Consider the following 14,173-nt stretch of genomic DNA (forward strand, 5'->3'; position numbering starts at 1 on the left):
TACTTTGTTTACATATTTTAATGAGTTTGGTAGTGAAACACCCTACAAATATTATTACATGTATAGAAAGTATAGAAACACACATGTTTTACAAAGAAAATATATATTTTTTGTTAAAAAATGAGAACAAAAAATCACACAAATGGAAACCACCAATAAATTTAGCATTTTAGCAAAATATTTAACCAAAAGGTACAAAAATAATTAAGTTTCATGTTATTTGAAACACAATAGAAGTACAAAATTTAAAAATTATTTATAATAGAGGAAACCCGGCAGGTACCCATTCTACCCGAGGGTACCCAGAACTACCCACAAATACCCGCTCACGAGTACCCGTACGGGTACGGACGGGTATGGGTATTACTCTTCTATTTTAAAACGGGTAGCGAGTAGCTACTACCCGTGCCCGCCCGTGCCCGTTGTCATCCCTAAACCTACCTCATTCTTAACCAAACAAATATTTGTGAATAATAAAATAAGATATATTGGTAAGATGATTTAAGAACAACCCATTATTAGAAATAAATAAAAAAATACATAACCTCTTCAACATCTACAAAACGCAATAGTATTATTGAATGAGAATAATGTATCTTCTCAGGAAATAATATGTGTTATTTTATTTATTTTTTTAAAATATTTTTTTATAGAAAATGATGAAATAGAAGATAATTTATCTCCTTACGAGACACTTCATTCCCTTGTTCAATTCTTGTTCCATCTCAAATTCTCAATCATTTAACTTGTTCCTCCAACACTCTTATTATTCAATTCTCTGTCTTCTGTTTTCGATAAAACGCACGCTATTATTTTATACTATTGCGCGTGTTGCAATAACGAGAAACGAAAACCCATTTTCCCATTTCTCATTATTCAACCATCAAATTTTCACCACCACCCAAAAGCTGAAAACTTTTCTCTCTCAACTCCATCAAGTGCAGCTTCGTTAGATGCCCAAAATTTCATTCTGGTAAGCAAAGTTTGAAACTTTACCTTATTATTTATGATACCCAGATTTTTAATTTTCTATTAGAATATTGCATATTTGAGGATTCAACTTTCAATTATGGATACACGAGAAGATGAGATTTTCCCTGAAGAAATGGTTATTCAGATTATGGCAAGGTTACCTGTGAAATCCCTTTTTAGGAGCAAAAGTGTGTGTAAACTCTGGTATAGGTTGTCCTCTGATAAGTATTTCATTCAATTATACAATGAGGCTTCTAGGAAGAATCCCATGATTCTGGTAGATATTTCAGACTCATCAGACACTAAATCTAGATTTATACGTGTTGATAATTTAAGGGGTGTGTCTGAATTTTCTCTGGATTTCTTGAATGATAGAGTTAAAGTTAGAGCATCTTGCAATGGCTTGTTGTGTTGCTCTAGTATTCCTAATAAGGGTGTCTTTTATGTTTGCAATCCGGTGACTCGTGAGTTTAGGTTGCTTCCTACGAGTAGCAAAAGGATCGTGACTCGGTTTTATCCGCATGGTGAAGCAACCTTGGTTGGCTTGGCCTGTAATTCGACATTTCAGAAATTTAATGTTATCCTAGCTGGTTGCCTTAGCACTTTTGGCCATAGGCCGAATGGAAGTTTCACATGTTTGGTGTTTGATTCGGAGTTGAACAAGTGGAGGAAGTTCATATCATTCCAAGATGACCATTTTACTCATATGAATAAGAGCCAAGTTGTTTTTGTCAATAATGCACTGCACTGGTTGACTGCTAGCTCTACCTATATACTCGTTCTTGATTTAAGTTGTGACATTTGGAGGAAGAAGTCATTACCGTATGATTTGGTTTATGGAATGAGAAATAGGATTTATCTCTTAGACTTCGATGGCTGCCTGTCTGTTATTCAAATTTCGGAAGCGTGGATGAACATATGGGTGCTGAAAGATTACTGGATAAATGAATGGTGTATGGTGGATAAGGTGAGTCTGAGGTGCATTAGAGGAATGGTGCCGAGGATTTTCCCAATCAGTCAGACAAGTGAATATATTTTCATGGTAACTCATACGCAGGTTTTGGTGTATCATCGTAATAGTCATGTTTGGAATGAAATGTACACCGTGAAGCATAGCTCAACGCTCCCATTATGTTTTACGGCACATGCATATTGCAGTACGTTGCTCTTGTGTAACTGAGGTGTGGTGAACTTTTGTGCATATGTTTCTAGTTGCAAAAGCATTTGATACACATTTCGCCCTTGTTATTTACTGAAGATAGGTTCCTTTCGGGTACAGTCTGTCTGTTTAAAAGTGATATTGGCTTTGCCATGGAAGTCCTGTTATATTGCAGCACAATGTTCTCTTGTATTGGAGGCGTGAATCCATTAAATAAATTTCTGTACTTATATTTCTAGTTCCGAGTATTTGATACTTATTTGGGCATTTTATTTCCTGAAGATTTGTATCTTTCTGATACTATATATTATTTATAAAACTGTTATATTGGCTTTGCCATGGATGTCTTGTTGTGCAGTAATAAAAAAAAGGCAGCAAAGTACACGATACTCCGACTTAGTGGGGTCTGAGGAGGATAGATTTATACAGCTTTATCTCTGCAAACGGAGAGGCTGTTTCCAAGATTTGAACCTGTTACCTCATGGTCACTAAAATTTGAACATCATCTAATTGGCTTCTCTCCTTTCTTTCATAAATGGGAAGAGAAGGTGAGATTTCACTATCAAATAAATACAACAGAGGTGGTAATAGTCATACATGTCAATTGTACAGCTATACTGTATAGAAGTATAATATATACCCCTTCATGGTATTTAGGCAGATATTTATTTGTTCTGTTTTATGTTATCCGATTTTCTTCAAAAGTTGAAACAGTACAATCTTAATGTTATGCCTTCGTTAGGGTCATTGATATACAATCTTTACACTTTCTAGGAATGAGTTGAATTTCTTGTTGGTAGATATCTATGTAGCCCTATTTTTATGTGAGCTAATTTAGTGTTCTTAGTATACAATAGGGAACATTCTTGTGAACTATGACATTCACAACTTGACTAGTTATTCAGCACTCAGTAGCAGATAATTACTGTTTCAGCAAGATTTCTATGCAACTTACATGCTTGGATATGCCAATGTGATATAAACTCCACCTGAGAATCTCATACTTTTGTTGTTGGAAGTCTTATAGGGCATTTTTCTTTAAACTAACTCCAAAGTAAAGTATTGGAAAATTTGTAGGTAATCAAATATGTTTCTATACGTAGATTGGAGGGTACTACCTCTCCTTTTTTGTGGTTTTCAAAAGTGTTATATAGTCAGATTTTTATTTGTTGCTCTTAATATTGTAGCCCTAAAGATAAAGTCAGCATCTATGTTTTATAAGATTGTTTTAAAGCAAAGACGCTTTTTGAAAACTTTGATGTTGTGATATGTATTTCTAACCCAAAGTTCCTCCAAATTAGTTTTTTTTGTATATAGGATGAAAAAGCAACTACAACAAAGGTAATCGGTCCATATTGAAAATATGAACCACATCTAGCGGGACAGAATCCCAATGTCTCACACTGTAATTGTTAGTTTGACTAGATTTGGACATAAAGTCGGCAAATATGTTGCACTCCCTCCATGTATGGTGTAAGTCCACAATCCAATCCTCAGAAAGCAAATGATGAATATCATCCACAACTTCTGCAACCCTCCCAAAACGAACATCCAAACCTTTCAAGATTATATGAACCACCTCAAGATAGTCACTCTACAGAATAAGATTGCTCAATCCCAAGTTCCAAGCCAGTCTGAGACCAATGTCCATTGCCTTTAGCTCTGCTAAGACTAGAATGTCAGTATCAAAGTTAGCAGAAAAACTAGAAATCCAATTGCCATCATGGTCTCGCACTACACCTCCACCTCCCATCAGCTTGTTCCGCGTACTACAACTCCCATCAAAATTAATTTTCATGGTTCCAATATATGATCTGCTCCACTGAATACTCGGAAGAGGGTCAACAAATGGGCACATGTTCTGAAGGCTCTAGTCTCTCAACTCATGATGCACATTTCTAGTGACTTGATCAACATCCCAGGGTGTCTCCTCGAAGACTAACATTGTTATGTCACCTCCAAGATACCAAATATCTGCAATAAAAACACTACCATGCACAGAACGAACATTAGTCCAAAACCAGGAAATGAAAGAAAAATCATCCCAAAAGATGGGACTATTGAAATCCAACTGTCTCCATAGAGCTGCAATGGTCACACAATCATGAAATAAGTGAATAAGATCTTCTACTCCATTATTACACCGAAGACAAGTAGGAGTACTAGCCAAGTTCCTCTTAAAGTGAAGGAGATTAGCAGACAGGGATTCATGAGGAGAGAGCCAACAAATAAATTTATCCTTTTTTGGGATATGAAGTCTCCACAGACGGTTGTAATCGAAACTAGTGTGCCCCACCCCTTCCTTGTTCTTTAACCACCAATAACTAGAATTGGCGGAATAACAACCCGAAGTGTGGTTCTCACAAATCCAACAATTTAAAGCATTAGGGTTCATGGATATTGGGATGTTATCAATGATGTCAATATTAAGAGGTGGGAGTATAGTAGATAACATCCTTAGATCCTAAGGATCATCCCTCTAGAGATCCCTCACACGAATTTAAGTATCGGAAATGTGGATAAAATCTATCAAGTTGCGAAGTTTACTAATACCAATCCAATTATCATACCAGAAAGAATAATCTATTTTTCCGAGTTGGAGGCTAAACCCTTCACTGAGTTCATCTATTACCTTCATAATACTCTTCCAAATAGGAGAAGCCGACTGCTCTTCGGGAGCAAACAACATTGGACAGTCCCCAAAATATTTATATTTCAAAAACCCTTCCCCATAACTTGTTACTTCCCTCCACTTATTCCGTAAACATTTATTATTGGACGGAGATCATCTAGTCACTAGTCAGAGCGTGCCTCTAAGTGAAGATGAACTACTATTTATGTATTCACTCTATCAATTTTGGAGAGGATCCAATAACCTTTTTTTGTGCCTATTAGTTTCGGGAGTACATCTTTTGTCCCACAATGTGTGAATGTCTATGATTGTTTAAAAAATACTTAATAATTAAATTTGTAACTTAAATACATTTTTTCAACTAATCATTGTTCATGACACGTGGAGTGATACAATTTGTAGGACAACATATGTGTTACCATATCTTTCTTGCATAGTCAAGCTTAAGCTCCATTTTTTAGCACCATAAGAAAGTTAGGCAGCAGAAGAACAAGCTACAGCTAAACTCAGACTAAACTACGTTTTCTTAGTCCTGTTATGCATTAATTTGCAATTTTGCTCAAAAAGTATGAGTTTACAGTGATGAAATGGCAAGTCGGCAGAGAGAGACCAAGAGCGCCAAAGGGTGACAAAGTTTGGTCCGAAGATTAGGAATCCAAGATTATTTATTTGAGAGAATGAAATTTATTGCAAATTACATATGAAGTTATATATTTTCAATGTTTGTAAAATTCATAATTTACCATCACTAAAAAAGTTTATTAAAAAGGTCCCAAATTTTGTTGGGTACAATTTTTGTAATCCCAAAATTATCTTCTCAATTTTTTTGTAGGGATGATAATAGGTATCAAATTTGTGGATACTCACAAAAATACTCGTAATGGATTGAGTTTAAGTCTATGTTTTTTGACCTTCAAGTAATTGAGACCTAAGATTTTAAGACCTACTGTTGGATGGGTCTAGGTTTGGGTAATGAGATACAGACTCATTGTAGCCGGACCCGTTATTCCTTCCTGTATATATTGTTAATCTATAATATATTGTTAATTCATAAATGTGATTGTTACGTTGTTAAAGATTGTTAAACATTGATGTTAGTGATGTTATATTTTTAAGTAGTAATGTAATATTATGTTGTTAATTTATATGTGTAATCCACTATTTTGTTGATTGAACAATTCTTACTAAATCAATTTTACATCGTAATATTAAAATAGTAAATTAAAAATGAGTTTAATACTTTAAATATTTTTTATAATTTTTTATCTTGTTAATTATCTAAATAGCATATAGAATTGTAGGAAATAAATACATAATTACATATATTACTCGCATTTATTTGTAATATTTTTTAAATTTGTGGTACCCACAATCTGTTGAGTACCCAAGACCCATGAATAATAGACCCGACAGGTATCACCACAAGTCTAGGTGGGTTTGGGTCTATAAATGAAGCAATGGGACGGGTACCCGAACCCATCTAGATCCATTATCATTCTTATTTTTTGGGTAAGGAAAATTCATTTCGGAGTTCGTGGTGACTCCTTCCTACAAGTATAACTCCCACTAGTCGAAACTATCGACCTTGAAGATCAATGAGGTCTCACATCATTGTAATTGTTTGTCCCATTTGGTTTTGTGAACGTGCCAAACAGTCCCTTGTGTAATAGTACACACGCACACACATCTTCTTTGTGAGTCTCTCACTCTCTCTCTCTCCATATATCTGTCTTCTCAATTCTGATTCTGATACACACACAACTTTTAGCTTTTTCTACATTTTTACATACCTAATCCAATTCCAATAACACCCTCATACACTTTAGGTTTATTTTAATGCTTAACGATAAAAAATAAAAATTCTCTCTTTCTCTCTTACATCATCACGCACTCTAGTTCAAGGTATGTTCTACGCGATCATTTCCATCCCTTTCATATTTCAATTTCTCATATTTAATCACTATGCTGTTATTGCGTTTCTATATATATAGTCTTAATTACATCGTTTGTTTTGATTAATTTCTTATACGGTGCTTGGTAAATACTGGGTTTTGCAGAATTTGGGAGTTTAGGGTTTATTGTTGAATTTGTTTGGTTACTGAAGGTGTTTTTTTTATAGAATTAAAGGTTTAACCTTTTATTGTTTCGTTTTTTTTTGCCTCCATTGATCAGGTGTTAATAGTAATAGTAATGGATTTTGAAATGATTTAAACTTGAAACCCACCTTTGAGTAATTCCTTAAAGCTTTTCATGGCTCGTAAGAGTAATCAGCAGAAAAACGGGCTTGAACGCGATGGATTGAACCACAAAAAAGGGGTTTCCGGTGATGTTCTTCCGAGCATGAAAGGTCATGCTAAGGGAGGGAAGGATTTTCCCGGAGAAGAAGTCACAAATGAGGATGGTGTTTCTCATAGTGCAGGAGAAACTACAGCTGCTGGTTATAATAATAACAGTGAGCAGAAATTTGAAAACTTTAATAGGAAAGAGGAATCATTTCATTTTGGGAGTAATTCAAGGGATGGCAATTTGAATTCTGAAGTTCCAATACAAGAAAGTAATGGGACTTTGCCGAGAAGTAATCAAGGTCAGCAAAGTATAAAGAGTGGATTGAGCTGTTTACTGAATGGTTTGCAAAGCGTGGTAGAAAATGGAGAACTTGCTGATAATGTGATTGTTAGGAGATTCAAGTTGTCAGTATTTTCCATATTTGCAGCAGCTACTGAGTGGCTAGCTAGAAAGAAGCCTTTGTTTGTATCTTTTACAACCGTCATTTTTAAAGCTTGGGATAATCTCAGAATGAAATTTAAGCATGCATATCCCATAGTTCTGAAATTGCTCATGCATTTCGGGAGCATACTGCTTCTTTTATTGGTGTTTTGGTTGGACTGTGCTATTCGAGGGGTTGATTCAGTTGTACGGATGGGAACTGCAGCCTTCTTCTCTGTTATATGGTGTAGCGTATTCTCGGTGATTAGTATGATAGGGATGCTCAAATTTCTTGTTGTCCTGGTAAGCCATTGTCACAGTTTTATTGCCTCTTATTTTATTGGGGATAATCTGATGGAAAATTCTTGATTAATTTTCCCTAACTAATCTTATTGTGATTAATTTAATTTTATCTCGTTAGTTTTTTTAAAGAACAGTATTTATCAATATTGTATACTTTATGTGCATGCAACATTCACATCCAAGTATTCTTTGTTGATTAATCACCAATCTTTGTGTTTAATTGCCTAAAAGCTAAAAATAAAGTTCATTAAATAGTTCGATCTAGCATATATCGATTGACCTGCTTTCTATAATTTTATGATTTTCATATGCCTATAACAAGATACATGTTGGATGCAGTTTTCAATTTCCATATACACACTTGTTCTGGTTGTTGTGATTTTAAAATGAGATGTGTGAATGATAGTCCAGCAGGAGGAAAAAAGCTGCATTGTCGAATAAATAAACATCCATGTGATATTGGAATGTAAATAACTAACTATAGAATCCTTCATACAAAATATTTTAGTTTGTGGTGTTATTTTATTAGTTTGCAATTTAAAAGTTGACTTATGACAATTATATACCTCCTTTATTTCCTCTTTTATTTTTTTTCATTCTTTGTGTATCAGCTCATTTTATTTCATTTGAATTAGGTTTTGTATTTTTTACCCTTTTCCTTTTCTAACTAGTTTTTAATTGATCAGGGCTTGACTGCCTCAATTGGATTTTTCGTCGGGCTCACCCTTGCAGTTTTGGTAGTTGCAATCCTTGGAGTTGTGATCTTGTGGTTTTATGGTAGCTTTTGGACGACATCATTTTTCATCTTCCTAGGAGGTGATTTGTTTGCCTTTCTGTGTTGCTTTGAAGTTTGAACCTCTTCTGTCTGTTTCTATCTGTCTCTTTTTCTATGGGTATACGAATTACAAGCATGTAGATGTGTATTAAAATTTAGCTATATGTAGTTGATGTATTGTCTAACCAAACTTTCTAATCCTTTGATTTTATTTGAAATTCAGGACTGGCATTTTTGTTAAATCATGAACGTGTAGCGCTAATGATCACCACTGTGTATTCTATCTATTGTGCTTGGCAGTACCTAGGTTGGCTTGATTTGCTGTTGGCTTTTAATTTAGCTTTTATATCAAGTGATGTTCTGATATACTTCCTCAAGAAAAACATAGACCAACAGAGTAGGTCTAATCCTTTTGAGCAAAGATCTGGAATGAATAGCCAGCCGGGTTTCTTCAATGATGAGCCTATGCAGGCTTCTTTCTCTGAAAATGGACCAGGATCATCGGCAGATCGTAATGCCGGAGGCTCTTCGACTAGCGGGACTGATTCTGAAGATGAAGTTGTCCGTTTGTTGAACTGCTCTGATCACTATTCAGCAATGGGTTTTACACGCTATCAAGATATAGATGTTTCGACACTGAAGCGGGAATATAGGAAGAAGGTTAGTATCATCTTCTGATGTCAATAATTGCACAACTATGTTAAATATTTTGAGTCTAACATTTTGCTCCGTTGGTAGTTATGGTATCAGTGGCTCAATATTTTAGTTGCTACAGTAAAAGTTGATTTTTTTCCCATAACTTCGCTATAGTTTTGGAAGCTTGTTAGTGTTGTTTCCTGATAACTCTCCTCATGTTTTGTAATCTGTTTTGATCGATGATCAGGCAATGTTGGTGCATCCTGATAAAAATATGGGTAATGAAAAGGCTGCAGAAGCCTTTAAGAAACTTCAAAATGCATATGAGGTCAGTTCTATATGTTTTTGCTCACCGTAAAAGTCACGAGAAAATCCTTCCTTAAGACATTCTGTCTGGTTATGATAATTTTCAGATTCTAATGGATTCCTTAAAGCGAAAATCATATGATGATGAGCTAAGGAGAGAAGAGCTTTTGAGTGTATTTAGAAGATTTCATAATGATTCCCAAAAGGTATTATTTATGCATTTTTACAGCTGTCTAAGTATAGTGGGAATTCCACAGAAATTCTATTTTACGCCTTTTGATACATTGTGGTTAGAAATGAAGTTCATGAGCATTGGGATTCAGGTGTGGGAATAAGAACCATAATAAAGTAGAAGACCCAGAAAGGATCAGTATCCATTATTCATTAATTATAATAGATTTGTGAAGCCTTTCAACTCTAGCTCTGAGTAGAGCATATATCTGCCTCATCCCTAGAAATTTGAAATAGCAAGTATTGGCACAACTTGAACTAGGAACCAGGAACAACTGAATTGTAATAAATAGTGTTTTAATGGTGATCTTGGTAGATATCTACGTAACTACTTTAGATTTTGATAGAAATGATGTATTTCATGCATGTGTAGTCCGAAATTCTGAGTACTCGTACCAGGTACAGATCACCAAAGTTCAAGTAATTGGTCCTTGCAGAACACAGTGTTGCAAAGCTGTTTGATTTTCATGTAAATGAAGCAAATTACTGCTTCACTCCCTTCAAATCATTTGGCTTCTTTATACATTTTTTCTTGCAGCCTTGTAGTTAGAAGTTAGAACATTATGAAAATCCTATTTATCTAATGAATTAATTACTTTATCATACCTGTTAAATTTTCATATGATGTAGTATGTCATACATGTACCCTAGTTTTTAGAAATTTGTCACAATCACTGTGTCCATGCTGTTTTCTCTGTCTTTTTTTTTCTTTAGACATTCTTGTCCTCGTTGAATTATCTGGACCATTTTGAGATCATAGTAATCTGTTTTTTTAATTTTATTTCATGTATTCTGAGAAATGTCTTTAGTTGTTGATTTGTATGTATTATGAATCTCTTCTCTAACTTAGCTGTTGGTGCGCTACTGAATTGCCAGAATGGTAGGCATGGATTCTTTGCTTCAGGATCTGCGCGATCGGATGCAGATGGTGAGGACCCATTTGGTGATTCAAGGCGAATAGTGTGCAAAAAGTGTGGTGGATTTCATGTATGGATACACACCAGGAAACAAAAGTCTCGGGCAAGATGGTGCCAGGTTTCTCCATTATCTTTTTTCCCCTTCTTTCCCTATTAATGAAGCCTATGTAGCATGCATAATTATCATTTGGCTGGACATATACATGTTAAGTAGATATTTGCCTCATTCACCTTCCCTAAGGAGAAAGCATTTATCGTACCTGGCATGGCACTAACATTTTCCTGTGGGGTATTCTGTTTGAAAGGATTGCCAAGATTTTCATCAAGCCAAGGATGGTGATGGATGGGTTGAACAATCTTCCCAACCATTTCTTTTTGGCTTATTGCAGAAGGTATGGATCAATTGTATAGTATTTAAAAAGTCTTCTTATAGTGGAATGTTGTGTAAACCTTAGTTCAACTTCTATTTTTTAGCTGAATCATTTTTGCATGTGATATGAAATCAGAAAAATGATTTTTCTTAATAACTAAATTGTTTTTATCTTTAGGTAGATGCTCCTTCTGCATACGTGTGCGCTGATAGCCAGATATATGATGCCTCTGAATGGTACATCTGTCAGGTAATTTAGTTCTTTATTTCAATATATATATGAGGTGAATGTTTTGACATGCTTGTTGAACGAACTTGTTTCAGCTCACATAAGATACCCCGTGCCTGTTTGAAAATTAAAAAAATTATTATGATGGTTCAGCGAAGAATTGTTCTGGTTGAGTACTAACTGCGATTCTTTTTTAAGTGCATTAGAGGATTTATGTGATGCCCTGTAGTGTCTTCATTACTAGACCACCTGCTTTGCAGCTTTGTCCATGAATGAGGAAAATGGACTGTTTTATCCAGCAATGCCATGCGAAACGGTGATATGACACTTCTGTAATGTCCATGTCAGAGACACATTATCTAACAATGCATACCTTGCACCTTGAAACTTTTATGGAGATTAAAAATACCTTCAGTCAGTAACAATGAAAACACATTTATTGCAGGGTATGAAATGTCCAGTAAACACTCATAAGCCCAGTTTTCATGTGAACACAAGTCTAATGTCTAAGCATAATCCTGGCAAAGGAACAAGTTCAGGTCAAAGAGGTGCGCGGATGCCACCACCTAATATGGAAGAAAACATGACCGAGGAAGAATTCTTTGAGTGGTTACAGAATGCAGCACAGGCAGGCGTCTTTGACAATTTTGGTGGCGGCGCTGCAGCCGAGAACCCATCTACCAAATCTGGAAATGGGATGAAAAATCCTGGCAGCAGTGGCGGCGGTAGCAAGAGAAAGAAAAAAGGAAAAAAATGATAATAAATAGATCTATGTTTTTATTGTTTGGGCTGTATTTGCCTTGAGCACTTGTGAAGCCTTGAAAAAGCATATACAAGTTTTAGAGTAGCTATATATATGGTGCTGTTAATGCAGCCCCCAAATAGAGTTTGAGATGCATGGTGTGGCAATGATCCTTCTGTCTGAACATGTTTCTGATTTTCCTAGTTAAAGAGGCAAGTCTCGAGCCGAGACTCTTACTTAGTGGGGTCTTCTAAAAAAAGTTAGACGAAAATGTTATGCATGACCCCAGCCTAGGAATGTTTTTATGGAGTATACAAAAAATAAAGGGAGCAAATTATATTGAGCAGGGATTTCAGTATGGATAGCATACCATATTGCCTATAATAATGTTATAAGAGGCATCAACTATGTATAGAGGAAATAATCTGACAGCTTCACCATTAATTTTATCGGAAATCTCCAAAATTAGTTATTTATTTATTATCATTTTGAATATGTTATTTTGCATTAAAATGGTTCTTAGTAAAAAGTAGTTTCTTTTCTATTTCACCTTTTTTTGAAATGTTATTCTCAGTAAAAAAGAGTATATCACCGAAATGTTATTCTTTTATATTATGAAATGTTATTCTCACAAAATAAAGGCTATAAAGACTTTAAAAACGTAATTTAAAAATACCAAGTGACAAGAAATGTTATGCAATATTGTTGTAACTTTTTACACATCTTCAGCGACATATTAGTACATTATTACAAAAATTAAGATAACTAATATATTTTGCTTTTAATTATTGTTAGATTTAAAATTAAAATAACATGCTAACTTTTACTGTATTCAAGAATTTAGTAGGTGATTTCATTCCTCCTCCATTTATACAATGTTTATCTTGGGTCTAATACAATATCATGGTTCTATAAGAAACAATCAACTCCTACATTAAAGCTGAGTATCATGCTTCCACTTCTCTACACAAACTTGGGTTCATTCTTCCTTAGTCCCCAATTATCATTTCTAATTATTCCTATTTTTCACTCCACATGAAGTACTTGCCAATTGATTATTATTTGATTGCAGGTAATGAATTACAAGTCTCTCATGTTCCATTAACTCATCAACTTGCTCACATGCTTACTATAAATTATGTACTTGCTGGGGTTTTTATTCATATAGTAACACCTTAATTTTCAAAATTCTATAAACTGAGTTAACTTTTAAAGACAATTACCTATGTTTCTTTAAAAAAAGTGTAATATATATGTGTGTAAAAATTTATACACAGTCAGTACATTATCCACCATTTATTTATATTACTTCTTTTGAAGAGTCAAAGATCAATGGATGATGGACTAACAATACATAAATCTCTTATAATAGTATATACATTTGTTCTCTTTAAATTTTGTTCATCTAATATTTCGTAATTCCTATTGGCTAAATGTAGTTGAAAAAGGTAAATCATTCATTTAAATACCTCTTTAATTCTGTTTATCTAATGCTTCACAATTCTTATTGCGTGCAGGCTAAATGTAGTTCAAAAAGGGACTCATTCATTTAAATTTATATAATGCTAATTTAGAAATAACAAGAAAAAGACAAAACAAAGTAAACACCGCATAAAATGAGATAGAATATAGTATACTTCTTACATTCCGTGTTGTATTACTTGTATATGTGACAACATTGTTTAGCATATATCAATATTCTTTTTTAAGTTGTCACAACTGGTACTATGCCAATTTAGCTGTATAAGAGCTCCATTTAATCTCATATACTTCAAAATGTCAAATATTCAATTATCAAGAACGATATTTATTCAGAGAGATGTTCAAATACCTCAAAAGTAATTAATTACTACCAATAGGGTTAGGTGAGTTAGATGATATCATTGGTTATACCAACAAAACTAGTAAATGAAACAAAAAAAGTAGAGTGAAATATCTATGCACTATCGGTTTAAAGATTTATACATAATTAATATATCATCCACAATTTATTTGTATTACTCTTTTTAAAGAGTTAATAATAATTAAACATAAATGTTGGATAATGCAGTGACAGAATATAAAACTCATACATTACATTATTTCTCAAAAAAGTATAGTTAATGTGATTGCCACTTATAATTAAAAAAAGTTAATACTTACTAATTATGTACAATGACACATTACTCGACTACACATAACTACGTATTTATGGA

The 14,173-nt window shown here is 34.1% G+C and overlaps 2 protein-coding genes across 3 annotated transcripts; both read left to right on the forward strand.

Annotated features, from left to right (window-relative positions):
• On the forward strand, window positions 779-2,369 carry LOC109333768 (F-box protein At5g49610-like). The gene is made up of 2 exons (XM_019569336.1): window positions 779-973; window positions 1,037-2,369. The coding sequence occupies exon 2, from the start codon at window positions 1,070-1,072 to the stop codon at window positions 2,150-2,152; it is 1,083 nt and encodes a 360-aa protein (XP_019424881.1). The 5' UTR covers window positions 779-973; window positions 1,037-1,069; the 3' UTR covers window positions 2,153-2,369.
• On the forward strand, window positions 6,439-12,374 carry LOC109334434 (dnaJ homolog subfamily C member 14-like). 2 transcript variants are annotated; one of them, XM_019570220.1, is made up of 10 exons: window positions 6,439-6,457; window positions 6,936-7,772; window positions 8,459-8,588; window positions 8,771-9,207; window positions 9,431-9,511; window positions 9,597-9,695; window positions 10,597-10,755; window positions 10,943-11,029; window positions 11,186-11,257; window positions 11,682-12,374. In XM_019570220.1, exons 2-10 carry the CDS (start codon window positions 7,014-7,016, stop codon window positions 11,991-11,993), a joined length of 2,136 nt encoding a protein of 711 aa, XP_019425765.1. In that variant the 5' UTR covers window positions 6,439-6,457; window positions 6,936-7,013; the 3' UTR covers window positions 11,994-12,374. The 2 variants fall into 2 exon arrangements, with proteins under 2 accessions (XP_019425765.1, XP_019425764.1); XM_019570219.1 differs by lacking the exon at window positions 6,439-6,457 and adding an exon at window positions 6,482-6,665.

Source organism: Lupinus angustifolius, chromosome LG19 (assembly GCF_001865875.1).
Source record: "Lupinus angustifolius cultivar Tanjil chromosome LG19, LupAngTanjil_v1.0, whole genome shotgun sequence".
Taxonomy (NCBI): Eukaryota; Viridiplantae; Streptophyta; class Magnoliopsida; order Fabales; family Fabaceae; genus Lupinus; species Lupinus angustifolius.

Coding starts and splice junctions, on each gene's coding strand:
- LOC109333768 (XM_019569336.1), top strand. CDS start 1,070: ATGGATACACGAGAAGATGAGATTTTCCCTGAAGAAATGGTTATTCAG.
- LOC109334434 (XM_019570220.1), top strand. CDS start 7,014: ATGGCTCGTAAGAGTAATCAGCAGAAAAACGGGCTTGAACGCGATGGA. Junction 9,208..9,430: donor AGCGGGAATATAGGAAGAAG/GTTAGTATCATC, acceptor ATCGATGATCAG/GCAATGTTGGTGCATCCTGA. Junction 11,258..11,681: donor CTGAATGGTACATCTGTCAG/GTAATTTAGTTC, acceptor CATTTATTGCAG/GGTATGAAATGTCCAGTAAA.